This window comes from Chlorocebus sabaeus, chromosome 7 (assembly GCF_047675955.1).
Source record: "Chlorocebus sabaeus isolate Y175 chromosome 7, mChlSab1.0.hap1, whole genome shotgun sequence".
NCBI lineage: Eukaryota > Metazoa > Chordata > Mammalia > Primates > Cercopithecidae > Chlorocebus > Chlorocebus sabaeus.
Genome location: NC_132910.1, coordinates 29089825 through 29110492, shown reverse-complemented (window position 1 = coordinate 29110492; position 20668 = coordinate 29089825). Strand labels below are relative to the sequence as shown.

The window sequence follows — 20668 nt, the reverse complement described above, 5'->3', positions numbered from 1 at the left end:
TACAGGCGCCCGCCACCTTGCCCGGCTAATTTTTTGTATTTTTTAGTAGAGACGGGGTTTCACCGGGTTAGCCAGGATGGTCTCGATCTCCTGACCTCGTGATCCGCCCATCTCGGCCTCCCAAAGTGTACTAAATTATTTAGTAAACTCAAATGAGAAATATTTTAGCCTCAGTCATTTTTATTGACGTCCTAATCAAATCCAAAAGAGACTTCTGACCCCTAATATGACAGTATTGATCTTACTTTGGTTTTTACATATTATAGATACTGGTAAACATTTTATGGTGCTTTTTTTTTTTTTTTTAAGGAAGAGATTTTGTAATTTTAACGGACTTACAAAGATTGAAACATGCAGAATTAAAAAACAGAAATGTAGTTCCATATAGTATCTGTTTTAGAGATTAGAATTGGAGCACCAGAAAAGATGGTAATTATTAATCTTCTATCTAGATTTTAAAAATATCTGGGAAAATTGAACATGTGGATGAATTACCATTTCTTTGTATCAATTTTTAGAAAAGCATTGGGTGTTAATTGGCTGTGAGATGAGTAGGGAGGGAGGAAGGTGGCAGATTTTAGGATTATAAAGCATATGATCATTGATCATTCCACAAATACATGTTAAGTGCTTCCTATGTGGCGGGAACTGTATAGAGATATAAAAAGGATATGTCTCCACACAGAAACATAGTCCCCTTAAGGAACAACCCATCTAGTGGGAGCTGTGATTAAAACAGATTAAATTGCCTTCTAATCCTATGCCCTGTGTTTTATAAAAATGATCTAAAATTGGGCCGGGTGTGGTGGCTCACACCTGTAATCCCAGCACTTTGGGAGGCCAAGGCGGGTGGATCACGAGGTCAGGAGTTCAAGAGCAGTTTGACCAACATGGTGAAATCCCCATCTCTATTAAAAATACAAAAATTAGCTAGGCGTGGTGACACACGCCTGTAACCCCAGCTACTCAGGAGGCTGAGGCAGGAGAATTGTGTGAACCTGGGAGGCGGAGTTTGCAGTGAGTCGAGATCGCACCATTGCACTCCAGCCTGGGCGACATAGCAAAACTCAGTTTCCCAAAAAAAAAAAAAAAAAAAAAAAAAAAAAAAGTCTAAAATTAGTGAAACCTATATGTTTCTGCAAATTTAGGGTGTTTTACCCATTTTCATTGTAGGTAATGGATTACGTAGTGCGTCTTTGGATCTAGAACTGTTTGATTTGGCTTTGCTTAATCTTGTATTTTTTTGTAGACTCTTACATTATTACACAAAAGTACCCAAAGAGACACATGTGCCTTATGGTGTACAGCAGAAATTCTGAAAACCTTGTTACCTAAAAACTTTATTTTCAGAAGTATTATATATAGGCTGAATATGGTAGAAATCAAATTTCTTCTCCTGCAGAAAATGATCATATTCTTTGTGCTATATGAAGTTCTGAGACATTTATGGAAAATAAAATACGGCTTAGCATCGCCCAAATTGTATGATAAGATTAGAGTTGAAGAGCTTAACCTGGAAAGTTGGAAACTAATTACTGTTAACATATGAACAGATATGGAAAACTTTCTCTCTGCTCCTTTAAGTAAGTGGAAAGGAATGACTATTTTCCCTTTAGAAATGTGAGAGAAAATGATAATATGGAAAACTTTGATTGCATTCTTATAAACTAGCGTTTTGATGTCTTGTTACATGATAGAATATCTCTTTTTTCTTTAATCTCTATATGTAACAAATTTCATTAATCTCTACATGTAACAAATTTCAGATGACCTGAAAGCAACTCTTCAATTTGGGATATAAGGTCTAAACTTCACTTGCAAACAGTTCCAGATTCAGACACTTGGTTTTGGGGTGTATGTGTATGTGTTAAAATATGAGCAAAGAACCCAATATAAATACTATGTGGCAATTTATTGAAAGCATGCAGGAGTTTAATTTAGGCTCAGGACGTTGTGTCATTTGCTATTCTTGTTAGATATGAACTGGATTTTATTTTCTGCCTACTACCAAGCAGTACTTCTTATGTTGGACCCCTTGAATAAGGTTACTTTTAGAGCCATTTGTCATCTACTTCATACATAGCACATTTGATGAGTTTTATGTCTATCTGGTCATCATTGATAATTGTTCAGTGATTATTTTGGCAGTTACAGCAGGAAGATGGCACAGTATAGTCCTGTGCTGCATAACAATGTTTGAATTGCCTAATAATGCATTTCTCAGAACATATCTTTGTTAAACAACACATGAGTATACTAGTTTTGATTAGGGTGACCATGTAACTCATCCAAATTGGACTCTTTTGAGCATGAGAAGGGATGATAATAATAATTGCTTCAGAACAACAGATATAAACCAAGACTGACCCAGGCAAACTAAGATATGTACTCATACTAATTATAATTAGGACACTTTTGATTAGTAGTAACAGAAAACACAATTCAAACTAGCTTAAACAGTAAGGGAACTATATTGGCTTGTGTATCAGAAAAGGCCAGCATTTGGGTGTGCTACAGGTGTGATTGAGTGAGGACTCTGCCTTTGTTTTTCTGTTTTCCAGACTCTGCCTTCCGTGGCTGACTTTCCTTATTGTTGTTGCATGGCTGCCAACAGCAATTTGGGCTGTATTCTTCTTTGTTTATGACCAGCAGGAGAGAGAAGCCTGCTTTTCCTATAAACATAGAAAGAGTTCTGCGGTTTTGTGATTATTAGATACTCCTCAACTAAATCTCTGTGGCAAGGGGAATGTCATGTGCTGATTGTCTTAGGCATGGGATATCTGAATATCACTGAGGAAAGGAGAATAGAATTACTGATTCTATTAGACTAGTCAGAGTCCATTCTGGAAACTACTACTTGGGAAATTTGTACAGCTAAATGAAGGGAAGGGGTTAGGAAGCAACCATGATGTTCATTGCAAAGTCCAGTGCTGTTGCTTATTTGCATTTTCCCTGAGGCATCTGATAATAAGTTCCTGCAAGATCCTAGCGTACTGCAGATAATGTGTGTGTTTTCTTTTTCTGCAAGTGAGAATTTGTAGTATAAAATGACTTACTAGACTGGTAATGGGGAGAGAAAAGGAGTTTACCCTATCTTATTTTCTCTTTTTTTAAAGTAAGACTATAATAATTGTTGATCTCCTTTTTTTTTTTCTTTTTTTTAAACAGACTAATAGGGATGCCAAAGGAAAAATATGATCCTCCAGATCCTCGCAGAATTTATACCATCATGTCAGCAGAGGAGGTAGCCAATGGGAAAAAATCTCACTGGGCAGAATTAGAAATCTCGGGTGAGTGGAATCTGAAGCATTTAATCTGGCATGTAATAGTGGTAATAAAAAAGTTGAGTATTGCTATATTTTTTGTTGTACATTTTTAATTAGACAGACTAGTTGAAAAGCTACAAGATGTTGAGATACTGGTGTTTAATTTATCTGTTTTATGTGTGACTGAATATCTTTGTTTCCATTCTTTAATTACATTGAGCAGGCATCTGGAATTGAGGATATTGGGAGTTTAGTTTCTAAGTAAAACCAGGTTCTTTGATATAATAGATTTCATTTAGGCTATTTCAGAGTAATTATTTTTGCAAATTGAAATCTTTGCCATCCTCCTATCTCAGTGTTGGCAAAGAAGAAAACCTGGAAGCTATCTATTTATTCTAATAACTTATAATAACTATGTTACAGGACCTTACTACCTGTTTGGGATTGGGTAAAATAAAATGTGATTCCCAAAAACTCATAATTCCAGTCTAATAATGAGAAAAACATCAGACAAACTCAAGCTAAAGGACCTTGTGCAAAATACCTAGCTTGATTAATACTCAAAATTGTCATTGTCATGTAAAACAAGTAAAGGCTGAAACTGTCATAGACCAGAGGAGACTAAGGAGATGTAACTAAATGCAAAATGGTAGCCTGCATTGAATCTGGAATAAAAAGGTATAAAAACTGGTGAAATCCAAATAAAGTCTAGAGTTTAGTTGTAATGCACCAGTGTTGGTTTCCTAGTTTCGACAAATGTACCATGGTGATGATGCAGATTCTAATGTTAGGGAAGCTGAAGGAGGGATATATAGGAACCCTGTGTTATCTTGGTAACTTTTCTGTGAATCTAAAATTACTACAAAATTTAAAGTTTATTAAAAATATAAGTATTATTTTTCTTTTATGAATTGGTATAATACAGATTATATATAAAATGCCATTTTTTCCCCGATAGGCGTTCATTTGGAAGAGTTAAACCCTACATTGTAATGTCAATAGCAAGAATTACTTGCACATTTAGCTAAAAGGTAACTGGGTGGATGGATGATTGGTAGTCAAAAGAATGAATATGAACCGATCTTACTAAGTTAATCTAGGGTTTCTTAACCTTGGCACTACTGACACTGAGCTGAATAATAGTGGAGGGCTGTTGTGTGCATTGTAGGATACTTAGTAGCATTCCTGGCTTCTGCTCACTAGATAGCAGTAGTACCCCTTCAGTAGTGGCAACCAAAAATGTCTCCAGGCATTCCAAATCCTTTGAGGAAACCAAATTGCTTCTGATTGAGAACTACTCAGTTAAACTCCAAGGGTTTCCACATTTTGCCACTTCTCATTTAATACATGGAAGGTTCATGAGAAAGAGTGGTTGTCATGTGAAAGTGGCATGAACGTAAAGGAGGGCCAGGCGTGTTTGGAAGCAATCAAATGCATTAAATGAAAAACTAAAATGTCAGAGATACAATATCCATGTGTATTTGCAGCCTCTCTTACCACTTTTTAGTCCTTGTAGTTTAGGTGTCATCTTGGGCCTGGGGTTTTACACTTCAGTATTTTGCCTTTTAGGTAGAGTGCGGAGCCTAAGTACATCACTTTGGTCATTGACACACTTGACAGCGCTGCACCTAAATGACAATTACCTTAGTCGCATTCCACCTGATATTGCCAAGCTTCATAATCTGGTTTACCTGGATCTGTCATCCAATAAACTCAGAAGTTTACCAGCAGAACTAGGAAACATGGTGTCTCTCAGGTGAGGAAGTAATACAGACATGACTCATTATATAAAATTCTAAATTTAAGAAAATTAGGGATGTTACTCAATTATAGTAGGATTTTTGTGTGTTGTAACTATCAAATTATTTAAACTGTCTAAGCATAGTGCTTGAGTTGGCCTCCGTTATTCATTTCTTTTCCTTTCTTTAAATTTGGAGGGTCCTGAATTAGAGTGTGCTTGTATTACCAGTTTCCTTGACAAACTTGAGGTAGGGTGAGGCTAAAATAGTAAGTCTCATTATCCAATGTGATAAGACTGATCAGAAATACTTGAAAAATGAAGTTTTGCTGATGAATACAACTGATGAGAACATAGCTCTATTATTTGAGTCAAAGTATATTTATATTTCATAATACAACTCCTTAAGGAAACCTTAAAACCTGATGAAATGGATTTATTTCTAATTTTTAGGGATTCTTTAAAAATTCCCTAAAGAAATCCTAAAAAAATTTTGTAGGAAATCTTAAGATCTTATCTAAATGTTTCCAGTGATTATCTGTTGAGTAATAATTTTTAAAAATTGCCGTCACATGTTTAAACTTAAACATTGTTTTAAAATCTTGTTCTTCACTTTCCTTTACTTGCTTTTTTTACTTTTGGTCATCTGCTAATGAGGGTGCTATTTTTTTCCTATAGTCTGTTCAAAATTTCACAGTCATAAAGTTAGATCTTACTTATGCTGTCTTATTCTTGTCTGTACTATCTATGCTTTATTTTAATATTTATGTTTCATGTCAGTAATTGTTGATCATAGTATTTTTTTCATCTTTTCACATTTTCTTTTGTCTTTAATATACTTCACCTGTTTCTTATTAATCTTTTTATTAATTTTTTGGTTTATTTTCTTAGTATTTTGATATGATTAGTATTCAGTTACTTAAGGTATAGGTGATTGGCTACTAATTACAGTTTATTCCTGAAGTTTGTGTAAAAATTTGTACTTTTTTCTATTGATTAGATGGGGTTCAAGGATATCTTTTGGTTAGATACTAAGGATATCTGTCACATTTGCATTTGACAGGCATTTTTGGTGGGAAAAAAGGGGGTAGATTTAGCCTGAGAATGATATGCAGTTCCTACACCTCCAACTTTAATGTGAGCTAGAGAATGAGTAAATCATAGAAATAGAAACATTGTTAATAGTAGTGGCAATTACACATTTCATAGTACTTTTATATTGTACAATGTTTTTGGATGAGCACATAGAGATGTGCCTTGAATATAAACAATCACTCATAGTATGTTAGAAGGAGCGTTAATGGCAAATACAGATGTTAATAAAACTTAATATACTAAACTAAATTTTTTTTTTTTTTTAAAAAAAACAGGGAATTGCTTTTAAATAACAATCTGTTACGGGTTTTGCCTTATGAACTTGGTCGGCTCTTCCAGCTACAAACTCTAGGTTTGAAAGGTAAGTGACTTTTAAACAGTTTTCAGGTATTCTGATCCTTTGAAAGAGCATTTTGGTCTTTAAAAAGGTTAAGTTTTAGTATGATTTTGAGAATGTGACTACGTGTACTTTCTCTTTAAAGAAAAGTAGTTCTTTATGTATCAAATTGAACTTGAAGATTTCAATATGTGCCATCATTTTAACAAACTTGTAAGGGGAAAATTTTTTGGTTTTTATATCTTACCTTTAATTTTCTGTAAAACTGAAATTTCTTAGAAGAGATAATTTAAATTAACACTTAAAAAAAAAAAAAGTGAATACTAGGCCGGGTGTGATGGCTCACGCCTGTAATCCCAACACTTTAGGAGGCCGAGGCGGGCGGATCATCTGAGGTCGGGAATTTGAGACCAGCCTGACCAACATGGAGAAACCTACTAAAGTCTCTACAAAAAATACAAAATTAGCCGGGTGTAGTGGTGCATGCCTGTAATCCCAGCTACTTGGGAGTCAGGAAAATCAGTTGAACCCAGGAGGCGGAGGTTGCGGGGAGCCAAGATCGCGCCATTGCATTCCAGCCTGGACAACAAGAGCAAAACTTTGTCTCAAAAAAAAAGGAATTACTTTACATAATAATAGTCTAAACCTCAGCCAGAATGCCTCATGTTTAGCTTTTGACTAAATAAAATAGCATTGATGTGATTATAGGAGAGAAAACGTTATAATAGTAAAATTAGCTATACCTGTTAAGTAAATTATTCTAAGTAACGTGTGTTAGTCCAAAATGCATGCTTCTCTGACTCTCTTTCTCAGTCAATTTGGGATGAAAGACACACTCAATTCATAGAAACGTTGAAATTTGTATAGTTTTCTCTTATGGCATAGCATATGAGAGTTTATGAATTAATAGGACCAAGTACAAATATTCTGTATTAAACATTTTCTTCTGTGCTCATGAGGAATAAACATCAGTCAAAGCCTTGTAAAGTATACACTTTCATAGATTTTATTTTCCTTCTTAAAAGACTATTTTAGTTTCCATGATAATGTTCTGCCTGCATTTGCTTATGTCATATAATGGATCATTAAGAATGAAATTTGAATAAGAATAGAAAGAATGATGATATTATTGGTTGAAATAACATATGACAATTAGGTTTCCTTATTCAGTTTCATAAATTAGACAATTATATGAATGGTTTGAATCTTGTGTTTATAGTTTCTCTGTAAGATTTTATTGATTTTTTAAAATCACATATGAAGTAGAGAGGGAGAATACTTATATCTAAAATATTTTCCTGAGGATTGAGGATTAACCCAAGGCATTTGAAATTGTACTGTTGAGACATTTCGCCTCATTTTCTTTATGCTCAATCTCATTATATAGTTGAGATAGCCATTCAGCTAGAGTTGGAGTAGGGGCAAGTCTATTCCTCACTAGCAGCTATTTTCTTCTTCCTGATATTGATAGAAAGCATATCAATGACAAATGAATAATTTACTTTTTTTTTTTTTTGAGATGGAGTTTCGCTTTTGTTGCTCAGGCTGGAGCGCAATGGCACGATCTCGGCTCACCTCAACCTCCACCTCCCTGCAACCTCTGTCTCCCACGTTCAAATGATTCTCCTGCCCCAGCCTCCCAAGTAACTGGGATTACAGGCATGCGCCACCATGCCCGGCTAATTTTTTGTGTTTTTTAGTAGAGACGGGGCTTTCTCCATGTTGGTCAGGCTGATCTCCAACTCCTGACCTCAGGTGGTCTGCCCACCTCGGTCTCCCAAAGTGCTGGGATTACAGGGGTGAGCCACCACGCCAGGCAAGTAATTTGCTGTTAAATCCAGTGAACTTACCCTTTGTATTGGAAACATTCCTGAAAAAGCAACTGTTAGTATTTCTTACTCTTTCATAACTCTGTTTCATATTATCTCAAGTACAAGCATGTTTCCAGAAAATTTGTACTAAGTATCAACTGAATGAGTAATTTTGAATATTATCTTCTTAGTCCTTCATTCAGTTTTTCTAGTTAAAATGATAATTTTCCAAACAATTGTCTTTGACTGGCCTTCGATTCTAGTGGCCTTTTGTCTTCTGATTTACATTCTTTGAAATCTATCAAGTCAGACACCAGCTCTGCTTCACCAACTGTAACTTAACTTTGTTTATGCCTGTGGATAAATTCTTTTTTATTAAATTTCAATTTGTTATATGGTAAGTACCTATACATAGCCCTTTTCTAAACTTCTTTGAGGGTCTATTTAGTTTTTTGTCAGTGCCACTTTCCAAGATGATCCAGAAAACCAGATCTCTTCCTTTTAAAAAGTTTAAGATGGTAATAGCAGGAGTAGCTTTTGAAGCAATTGAAGGGATACAGTGTTGCTAATGAATGGTAGTTTTATATTCTTAGGAAGGTAAAATTTGAAATAATTTCAAAGTCAGTCTTACCATATTATGGCACTTTATGTCAAAAAAAAAAATGGAATGGAACATTTGAAATAGCACTGTGATATGGTTAAAAGAAACAATGAGAATGAACTGCTTCTGAGACATTTTGTCTTGAAACTGGAAGATTTTTTTTTCTCTATTTCCTTTTCTTCCTTTGAAACTCAGATACTGAAATTTTAGTAATGATTTGGGTCATGCTGGCTCAACAAGCTAATTTTTAGAAATTTTATTTTGAGATTTGAGGAGAGTGTGGAGAGTAGGTTATTTGAGGAATTAGGATAAGAAGGCCAATTTTAAAACTATAGACACAGACATGGCCAATCTAGTAAGTTGGAAGTGTTCTGTGAAGTCACTTAGAAAAATAAAAATGTATTAATTTTATGAAGAAAAGGCATAAATAAAAGCAATTCTCATACAGTTATTGTAAAAGAATTTAGAATTCATGTCCTAAGGTGTAAGGCAATACTTTATCCTACATGTGGGCCAACAAGTTGTCCTTGAGCAATAAAAATTGATGTCCCAGGTCATAAAAATATGTAGGACGGACCTCACTAATTTTGAAAATTTCTAGCTTTCTTCCAAGAATTATTTGGTCCGTTTATGGACCATGTCAGTGGAAGACTTACTTTGTAAATCTGTTTTATTCTTGAAGTATAATATAAAAGAGTAATTAACATACATTTTAAAGAAAATAATTAAATGAATAGCTGTTCTCCTATTAGCCAATATTTTAAATACCTTTTTAAAAAAAATGCACTGGGAAAATATAATTGTCATTTATATAGGAGACAAAATACTTATTTTTGTGTTGTATGTGAGCTTCTAAAAATCAATAAGAAAAAGAACAGTCTAGTAGAGAACATATTAATAGTTCATACCAGGTGATATACAAAGAGGTCTAAAATTGGACCTGATCAGCCTTACGCATAATAATAGTACAAATTGAAATGATATTCAATTATCATTTTTCACCTATCAGATTGGGAGAATTCGAAAAATTTGACAAAATAGCCCTGTTGGTGAGATTATGGGGAAATAGCCACAATCATACTTTGTCATTATAGATACCCTGTACCTTTTATGTTTCCTGCGTTTTCTTTCACGATTACGTCTTTCTCCCAGATGTTACTACTATCCTGAATTTAGGTATTGGGGTTGTGTATGCATCCGTTAAAGGTGTTTTAACCTTTTTATGAATGGAATCCTACTGAATGTAATTTTCCATGACTTGTTTTTTGTTTTGTTTTGTTTTGTTTTTTGTTTTGTTTTTTTTTTTGAGATGGCGTCTCACTCTGTTGCCCAGGCTAGAGTGCAGTGGTGTGACCTCGGCTCACTACAAGCTCCACCTCCCGGTTTCACACCGTTCTCCTGCCTCAGCCTCCTGAGTAGCTGAGACAACAGGCACCTGTCACCACACCCGGCTAATTTTTTTGTATTTTTAGTAGAGAGGGCGTTTCACCATGTTAACCAGGATGGTCTCGATCTCCTGACCTCATGATCCACCCATCTCAGCCTCCCAAAGTGCTGGGATTACAGGCATGAGCCACTGCACCCGGCCTATGACTTGGTTTTTATTCAGCATTATGTTTTTATGATTCAGCCATGTTGATGCGTACATCTAATGACAATTCATTGTTTTACTGCTGTATTGTATTCTGATATATGAATATACTATAATTCATTCATTCTGCTGTAGATATTTAGGTTGCTTCCATTTTTGTTTTTGGCTACTATAAGCAGTACAGCCATGAACATTCTCATACATGTCTTCTGATATACTTGATAGGAGTGGAATTGAGATGTAGGGGTCTGTACATCCTTAGGTTTTTTAGGCAATGCCATAATGTTTTACGAAGTAGTTGTACTAAAAGATACTACTTAAAATTAATACAGTTTTCATTTTCAGTCTTTTCTCCAACACTTGATATTGTCAGATTTTTAAGTTTTGCCAGTTATTGAGTATGAAATAGTTTCTAACTGTATTCTTAATTGACATTTTCCTAATTGCTGATAAGATTTTGCATTTTTTCATGTGTCTGTTGGCCATTATATTTATTTGAAATTACTAATGATATTTTTGCCTATTTTCTATTCGATGGTTTCTTATTGAATTGGGGGAGTTCTTTTTTCTATTTTGCATTATAAGTGTCTTCTCCCACTCCATGGCTTTTCCTTTTGTTTTCTTGTATCTTTTTAATGAATAGATTTCTAATATATATATATTAGACAGAGTCTCGCTCTGTTACCCAGGCTGGAGTGCAGTGGCACAATCTCGGCCACTGCAACCTCTACCCCCTGGGTTCAAGCGATTCGCCTACCTCAGCTTCCCAAGTAGCTGGGATTTACAGGCGTGCATCACTATGCCTGGCTAATTTTTGTATTTTTAGTAGAGATGGGGTTTCACCATGCTGGCCAGGCTAGTCTCGAACTCTTGACCTCAGGTGATCCTCCCACCTCAGCCTCCCAAAGTGCTGGGATTACAGGTGTGAGCCACCATGCCCGGCCAGATCTGATATTTTTAATGTAGTTGAGTTTTGAAATCTTTTCTCTTGTATTTAGTACATTTGTGTCTTGTTGATAACAGAAATCTTACCCTTCCTAAATCAGAAATATATTCTCTTGTATCATCTTTTAAAAGTTTTGAGGTTTTGCTCTTTGCAGTTAATTCTTTAATTCATTTGTAATTGATTTTTTTTTTTTGGGGGGGGACAAAGTCTCACTCTGTTGCCCAGGCTGGAGTACAATGGTGCGATCTCTGCCCACTACAACCTCTGCCTCCTGGGTTCAAGCAATTCTCCTGCCTCAGCCTCCTGAGAAGCTGGGATTACAGGCTCCCGCCACCACGCCCGCCCAGCTAGTTTTTGTATTTTTAGTAGAGACGGGGTTTCACCATCTTGGTCAGGCTGGTCTCGAACTCCTGACCTTAGGTGATCTACCTGCCTCAGCCTCCCAAAGTGTTGGAATTACAGATGTGAGCCACTGTGCGTGGCTCTTGTAATTGATTTTTAAATATAGTATTGAGGGGTCTAATTTAGGGAGGAATTTAATTTTGTTTTTTTTCCCTTTGAGTAACCAGTTGTCTCAACATCATTAGTGAATAGTTTTTCCTTTTCTCATTGACCAGTAAAGTCACTTTTCTTATATATTAACTATGTCTAGGTCTATTTTGGGAATTTCTATTCCTTTCCAGTAGTCAATTTGTCTAACCTTGTACCAATTAGCATATTATCTTACTTATTATGGCTTTATATTAAAACTTGGTATTTGGTTTTGAAAGTCCCCTCACATTTTTCTTTAGCAGTGTCTTGACAATTTGGGCACCATGGCTCTTCCTCATACATAAGAAACAGCTTGTTAAGTTTCGTGAAAAATTCTGTTTGAACTCTGGAATTGCATTGACTGTCTGGATCAATTTAGGAAGAATTGACATCTTAATTATATTGAATCATCCTATTCATGAATTTGGGCTCTTTGTCCATTTATTTAATATCTTCTAGTAAAATTTTATAGCTTTCTACACCAATCAAGTACATCTGTTAAACTTATTTCTAGGTACTTTATACTTTTTTTGTTTTTATTGTAAAACACAACTGTCTTTTTTACTTTTTTTTTTTTTTTTTTTGCGACAGAGTTTCACTCTGTTACCCAGGCTGGAGTGCAGTGGCGCAATCTTGGCTCACTGCAACCACTGCCTCCCGGGTTCAAACGATTCTCCCGCCTCAGCTTCCTGAGTAGCTGGGATTATAGGCTCCTGCCACTATACCCAGGTAATTTTTGTGTTTTTAGTAGAGACAGGGTTTCACCATGTTGGCCAGACTGGTCTCACATTCCTGACGTCAAGTGATCTATCCTCCTTTGCCTCCCGAAGTGCTGGGATTACAGGTATGAGCCACTGTACCTGGCCAACTGTTTTATTTTTTAAGGTTTTTCTTTCTCTTTTTTCTTTTCTTGCCCATTTCCTATTTGCTGTTGGACATAGAAATACAATTGGTTTTCTATTTGTTTTAAAATTAATCTTGTAGTAAGCCTTCTTGGCTAAAATCTCACTCTTCTAAAAACTTACCTGCAAATTTTTTGGAGTTTTACATTCAGTAATCATTTCATCTGAAATAATGCTTTGGGTTTTTTTTCTTTTCCAATTCTTACATATTTAATTTCTTTTTTCTTATTTTAATGCACTGACTCTAGGAAAATTCATATGATGTTGAGTAGAAGCATTAATACTGGGCGTACTTCTGTTGTTTCCAGTTTTAAAGGGAATGCTTCAGTATATGTTGGTGGCGACTATGCGTTGTTTGGTTCTGGAAGTTGAGATAAATGTGTACCTATACTGGATTGTACTTTCAAATATAAGAATTTAAGGCTAACGCTTCACCTGTTTGGCTACTTTTTTGTTGCATACACTGTTTTGATAGGAAGTATTACATTACTATTTTGGTCTAAGTATTTTTAATATGGGTTATATCTTTCTTGACTTGTCGGTTGTTTAAAATATTATTTAAAATTTCCATGCATCTGATTTTAAATTTATTTTTATTGTTGGCTTTAAAACTTAATTGCATTATAGGCTAATGAACCAGTGCTGTGACATTTGTTGATTCTTGCCCTATAGCATAGTATATGATTAGTTTTTGTAAATGTTTAACCTGTATCTGAAAAGAATTTTTTTTCTCTACTTTCTCTAGAGTAGAGGATTCTTTACTCTAATCGTCTTGGGCACAGGATTTATTTATTTGTCCATTATTTCAGTTTGTTAGTTGTATTTCTCAGATTTCCTATGTCTTTAGAAATTTTTGACTGTTGGCTTTTTCAGTATTTTTGTTAAAATTTCCATTAAAATGAAATTGTTTATTTTGTACTTCAGTCAGTTTTTGCTTTACATATCTTGGGTTTATTTTATTAGGTAGTACCCACTTAATATTATTATAATCTTATGATGATAATGTCTTTTGGTGAATTGAACCCAATACTAGGTACTGAGTTTCTTCCTTATTAGGATTTTGTCTTATAGTCTGTATTTCTAACATAGCTATGCCAATTTTCTTTTGGTTAATGTTTATCTAGTATATCTTATCCATTTACTTTCAACCTTTTGTGTGCTTACATTTAGGTATAGCTCTTATAAGTAGTATATAGCTGGACTTTGTTTTTGATCCATTCTACTCTTTGTTTTTAATGTGGGTTCAGACCAGTTGCCTTACGTAAAATTATTGATATTTTTGTTATTGCTGTCCTACCTTTTGATTCCACTGTGTGTTATTTTTTTCTGCTTCCTTGCCCTTCTAAAAGTAGGGGTTTTTTTTTCCATATTTTCCTTTCTGTTTACTTTCTCTTTGTTTGAAATTGCTCTGTTCTGTTTCTAGACTCCTTGTGTTTATTCTTGAGATGGTGCCTTGAATATAGTTTTTAAAAGATTAATTTTAAAGTAACTTTAAAAATTGACCTGCTATTTATATATAGTGAAATTCTTACCTCTTTAGTAAGAATTGGTGTCTAGTTCAGTGAATGTGGACAGACATGTAGTTGCATAACCAGCACCACAGTCAAGAACAGTTCCATCACTCTCCAAAATTCATTTATGCCTACTGAAGTCAATGCCTTCTTCTCTCAGCCCTTGACAACTACTTTTCCAGAATGTCATATATTGGAAAATACAGTATGTTGCCTTTTAAGTCTGGATTCTTTGGTTTAGCATAATGTGTTTGAGGTTCATTCATGTTGTGTGTATAAAACCTGTGGCACATCCATATAATGGAATATTACTTAACAGGAGAAATGAAGGAAAATGTGCTTTTTTGAAATTTTATAGTTTTGGATTTTACCTTTAGGTTGATGGTTTGTTTTAATTTTTATGTATGGCACAAAGTTTATTCTTTTGCGTATACATATCTAGTTATTGTAGTATTATTTGTTGAAAAGATTATACTTTCTACAGGGAATTTTCCTTGCAACTTTGTCAAAATTAAGTTGTCCAAATATGTGTGGATCTACTGCTAAACACACTATTCTGTCCCATTGTTCTATGCTAATAACAATGCTAATGTTTAATTGTAGCTCTATGATCAGCTATAATACAGGGATTATGAGTTTCCAAACTTTGTTCATAGTTTTCAAAGTTGCATTGATATTTGTAGATGCTTTGCATTTTCATATACATTTTAGAATGAACTTATGATTTGTGCAAAATATCCTGCTGGAATTTGTCAGGGGATTATGTTGAATATACAGATCAGTTTGCGTATAATCAATACCTTAATCTTGAGACTTAATATTGAGTCTTTCACCCCAGTATAGCTCTTCATTTACACAGATCTTTGCTTTAGTTTCTTATAAAGTTTTGCAGTTTTCAGGGTATAGATCTTGTAAATATTTTGCTAGATTTATATCTACTTACTTGATTTTTTATGCTATTGCAAATGGTACTGCTTTTTAAATTTTCAGTTATTCATTGTATAGAATTAAATACAATTGATTTTTAGTTGTATTGGCCTTGTCTCTTGTGAAGTTTGTAAATTTACTTTTTCTTGGAGCTTTTTACCAACTCTTGATCTGTGAACACAGAGTTTCATTTCTTCCTTTCTGATACATATTTTTAATTTCATTTTTCTTGCTTTATCACATTGGCTAGGACCTCTAGTACTATATTGATTAGAAGTGACAATGGTGCATATCCTTACCTTGTTCTTGATTTTAGGGAGAATGCATTATCTTTCACCATTAATATTAACTATAGGTTTCTGGTAGATATCCTTTCAGGATAAATAATTTTTCCTTCTGGCTGGGTGCAGTGACTCATGCCTGTAATCCCAGCACTTTGGAAGGCCAAGGTGGGTGGATCACAAGGTCAGGAGATTGAGACCATCCTTGCTAACACGATGAAACCCTGTCTCTACTAAATAGTAAATACAAAAATAAAAAAAAAAGTTAGCCAGACGTGGTGGCGGGTACCTGTAGTCCCAGCTACTCGGGAGACTGAGGCAGGAGGATGGCATGAACTCAGGAGGCAGAGCTTGCAGTGAGCCTAGATTGCGCCACTGCACTCCAGTCTGGGAGACAGAGCAAGACTCCATCTCATTAAAAAAAAAAAAATTTTTTTTCTTTCCTTATACTGTCTTTATGGCTGTCCCTTCATTGTTAATATTTATAATTTGTGTCTTTTCATTCTGTCAAAGAGAAGTTTATCAATTTTATTGCCTCTTTTTTAGAGTGTGCCACCTTTTGAATTTGGCAATTTTAAAAAAAAATTTTATTGATTTCTGCTCTTAGTTTCTTCTGCTTGCTTTGGGTTTCATTTGTTCTTACCATTGAATTTAGAACTTTTTGTTTCTAATATCAGCATTTCAAGCTGTAAGTTTCCCTCTAAAAAATGATTTTTCCATATCCTACAAATGTTGATAATGTCATGTTTTCATTTTAACTCAAAACATTTAATTATACTTTTATTTTTTGAGATTGGGTCTCAGTCTGTCACGCAGGCTATAGTGCAGTGGTCTTATCATAGCTCACTGTAGCCTCTAACTCCTGCACCCAAGCAATCCTGTTCAGCCTTGTGAGTAGCTGAGACTATAGGTGCACACCACCTGCCCAGTTAAATAAATTTTTTTGTTTGTAGAGATGGGGTCTCACCATGTTGCCCAGGCTGGTCTTGAACTCTTGGTCTCATGGAGTTCTCCCACTTTGGCCTCCCGAAGCACTGGGATTACAGGTGTGAAACACCATGCCCAGACCAATTAAAACATTAAAAAAATCTTGTGACATCCTTTTTGGCTCATGGGTTATTTAGAAGTGTGATGTTTAATTTCAGAATATTTGGGAACTTTCTGGGTATTTGTCTGTTGGTATCTAGTTTTATTTTGTTCGACCATGACTGTATGTTTTGTATGATTTTATGTCCTTTTTAATCTGTTACAGTTTGTTTTCTGGCCCAGAATATGGTCTCACTTGGTGAATGTTCATGTGCACTTGGAAGGAATGCTTATTTTCGGTTTGTGAGTGGAGTATTGTGTAAATAATAGGCCAAGTTGGTTGATAGTGTTCTGTTCTTCATCCTTACTAATTTTTCTGTGTGCTTTTTTCTGTCAATAGCCATAGGAGTGTTTGAAGTCTCAATTACAATTCATGTAACTCTTTGGAGATATTATTTTATTGTATTCTGGCTCCTGTAGTCGCTGTTGACACTTGTCATTCTCCTGTTTATTCTTTTGATAGGATTGGTTCTTTCAACAAATCTCGTTGTTTTGTTTTTTGTTTTTTGTTTTCTTTTTTTGAGGTGGAGTCTCACTCTGTCGCCCAGGCTGGAGTGCAGTGATGCAATCTCGGCTTACTGCAAGCTCTGCCTCCTGGGTTCACACCACTCTCCTGCCTCAGCCTCCTGAGTAGCTGGGACTACAGGCGCCTGCCACCATGCCCGGCTAATTTTTTGTGTTTTTAGTAGAGATGGGGTTTCACTGTGTTAGCCAGGTTGGTTTCGATCTCCTGACCTCATGATCCGCCCGCCTCAGCCTCCCAAAGTGCTGGGATTACAGGCGTGCGCCACCGCGCCCAGCCACAGCCCATCTCGTTTTAAAGTCTTCTGTTTGTCATTTTCTAGTTTGCACGATAATCTATTTTTAAATGAAATCCTTTCATAAACTTCTGTGTATATATTGTGCATCCTGTATCAGTTCATTTATTTAAAAAACTGGTTTTTGAAAATTTGCAGCCTTTCCTCTTCAGATACTGCCTTTTCTCACTTCTCTCTGTAATCTCTCTTTCTGGCTAGGAGTTAACTGTTTACTGTTTGCTGCAGGTGTTGATGCAGTGGTAAGGTGTAGAGGGAGAGGAAGTGCCCTATAGTCCTGTAATTGGGTCTGCTTTAGTGAGCCAGAGTTGACTATTTTCCTACTTGATGTCAAAGGCTAGAGAGGGCATATGTCTTACTCTTGGTCTGTTAAACTTTGGGAAAACTTAGATTCTGGTAAAATAGTTTCCTTTGAATATAGTACTTATTAAGGAGAACACTACTTTCTCCTGTCCCCTTTTGGAAGAATGAGGAGTTTTTTGTTCAGTCTTTATAGTGAGAGCCTGGTAAGACTCCTGGAAGTAAAATTTAGGAAAGTGTGGGAATGCCCTAAGACTAGGCTGGAGTTTTTAACTCTCAAGCTAATCTACATGGAGCCTCCAGCAATTTGTCAGTTACAGTTTAAAGTGTTCTAGTTCTAGCTGTGGACTTCTGCTGCCAGTAAGTTGTGATTGTCTGTATTTGCTTTTTTGTGTTTGGGACAGCAGTTTGTCCTATAACCTCAATTGTGAGGACAGGAGTGACAGCTTTTAAAATCTTTATATGTTGGATCAGAACTTAAGTCTTGTTCTTCTTTCTAGAACTCCAATTTCATATCTTATTCTAACTTCCATATCTTTTACTGTCTTATGTTTTCTATCTTTGTGACTCTTAGTGATGCATTTTGGATAATGTTCTTTGAATCTGTTTTTCTTGATGACTGATTTTCTTTTCAGCTGTGTCTAATCTACTGCCTAACTCATTCATCAAGAGTACTTGGAGTTATAATTACATTCAGTAAAATATCCACATATTTAAAATCCAGCTTCACTAATTTTGACAAAGGTATATACCTTAATAGCCAGCACCTAAATCAAGATGTGGAGTATTTCCATCACCCTAGGAAGTTCCCTTTTCCCACTTGCAAGTCAATTAGGAACTACCAACCAGACTTCCAAAGTATTCGTACCATTTACCAGTAATTGAATTGAAGTAGAAGAGTTCAAGGTATTCTGCATTCTTTGTAACATTTGGTTGGTCATTAAAAAAAATTGTTTAGGCCAGACACAGTGGCTTATACCTGTAATCCCAGCTCTTTGGGAGGCCAAGGCGGGCGGATCAATTGAGGCCAGGAATTCAAGAGCAGCCTGGTCAACATGATGAAACCCTGTCTCTACTAAAAATACAAAAACTAGTGGCGTGATGGTGGGCGCTTGTAGTCCCCAGCTGCCTGGGAGGCTGAGGCATGAGAATCCCTTGAACCTGGAAGCTGGAGGTTGCAGTGAGCCCAGATTGTGCCAGTGCACTCCAGTCTGGGCAACAGAGTGAGACTGTCTCAAAAAAATTTGTAGCTGTGCTGGTGGGTATGTGTTGCATTGAAGGTTTGGTTGATTTGTTATTAACAGAACCTTCAGTTTTGGAAGTTCTGTGGTTTTTATTCAAATTTGAATGCTAGACTGTTGTTGCTTGCTTGTCTTAATGAATACCTCCTTTATTTCTTAAGGGACTATAGTCTGTTACCAATAGTGTGTTCTTTGATATATGATAAATCTGTACTCTTGGTACTCACAGGTTCCTAATTGCTATTATAACAAAATTGTTTTCTTGTCACATGTCACTAATATATCTTGGTAACACATTTTCTTCTTACTTGAAATATATTTGTTTTTCCTATATGTGATTTAAATATTCTAAGAAGACCCCTTCTTCTTTAAGATATCACTCATTCTTTCTTCTATAGGGCTGTCTTTGAGTTTGTCTGTGGTCTTAAAAGATAAATGTAGGTTTTCGAAGATTAACATAGAACCTATAGGATTACTTCAAGGTGCCAGGTTGTGATATTACTTCAGAACTAAGATTAATATATATGCTTTTATGTATATGTGTATATATGTTTTGGACAAGCTCAAATTTTAGAGTTTAAAGATTTTGAAGTTCTTCTTTATGACTGTTTTAAAGAGAATATTTATTTACACATATATTTTTTAAATGTATATAATAGATTAAATACAGTAGAATTCAATTTAAGAAACTAGTATTTTATTTTGTAGTATACATTTCTGTCTTGCCTTGCAGTTATGTTTTATAGGTTTTATTTTTGTCTTCTACTTTAGGCAATCCTTTATCACAGGATATTCTCAACTTATACCAGGACCCAGATGGAACCCGAAAGCTACTGAACTTCATGCTTGACAATCTCGCAGGTAACTGCTAGTGACAGAGCTGTAAAATAAATTCTACAGATATTATTAACCAGCTAATATATCATATGTTGCTCAAGAGCATCTGAATGTTTTTTATAATTGCTTGTGGGTTTGGAGTTCCTTCCATTATGTATCGGTGGAACATTCTTGTTTTCGTATACTGAATGTTTCCTGTTTACCAAGCAATATGTTAGATTAGTTGCATTATTTTGTTTAAGAACCTAGGACATAGGAACTTTAACTCACAGTTTAGAGATGTAAATTTTGTGATTCAGAGACTAATTTATTTATACATAGCTAATCAGTGCCAGAGCTGTGAATCTAAGATTATCTTGCTCTTAATCACAAAAATACACAGTTTATTAGTTGTTTGAATTTGATGCAAATTACTTGGAACTCACACATTTTACACATTTTTAATGAATGAAATGACTAGTTTGATTCACCACACATTTGTGGAAATTTTGCAACCAGGTTTTAAATTAAGAACACCAGATTTATTTAAATACAATTTAAAATCGTTGTATTCCAAATGGAAATTTTCTTCTGTAAGAAGACCACGCTGGACGTGGTGGCTCACACCTGTAATCCCAGCACTTTGTGTGGCCAAGGAAGGCGGATCACCTGAGTGAGGAGTTGGAGACCAACCTGGCCAACATGGTGAAACCATGGTGAAACATCTCTACTAAAAATACAAAAATTAGCCAGGTGTGGTGGTGTGTACCTGTAACTCAAGCTACTCCGGAGGCTGAGACAGGAGAATCGCTTGAACCTGGGAAGCGCAGAGGCTGCAGTGAGCTGAGATCACGCCACTGCACTCCAGCCTTG

The 20668-nt window shown here is 35.4% G+C and overlaps 1 protein-coding gene across 6 annotated transcripts in view; it reads left to right on the top strand.

The window, feature by feature from the left end:
• The window catches only part of CNOT6L (CCR4-NOT transcription complex subunit 6 like), a 103073-nt gene that overhangs the window by 41270 nt on the left and 41135 nt on the right, over positions 1-20668 (top strand). For all 6 annotated transcript variants that reach the window (XM_007998983.3, XM_007998981.3, XM_007998982.3 and 3 more), the window contains exons 2-5: positions 3169-3290; positions 4836-5022; positions 6375-6460; positions 19751-19840. In XM_007998983.3, coding sequence (XP_007997174.1) covers positions 3179-3290; positions 4836-5022; positions 6375-6460; positions 19751-19840 — 475 coding nt within the window. In that variant the 5' untranslated portion in view covers positions 3169-3178. The remainder of the gene's footprint in view (positions 1-3168; positions 3291-4835; positions 5023-6374; positions 6461-19750; positions 19841-20668) is intronic.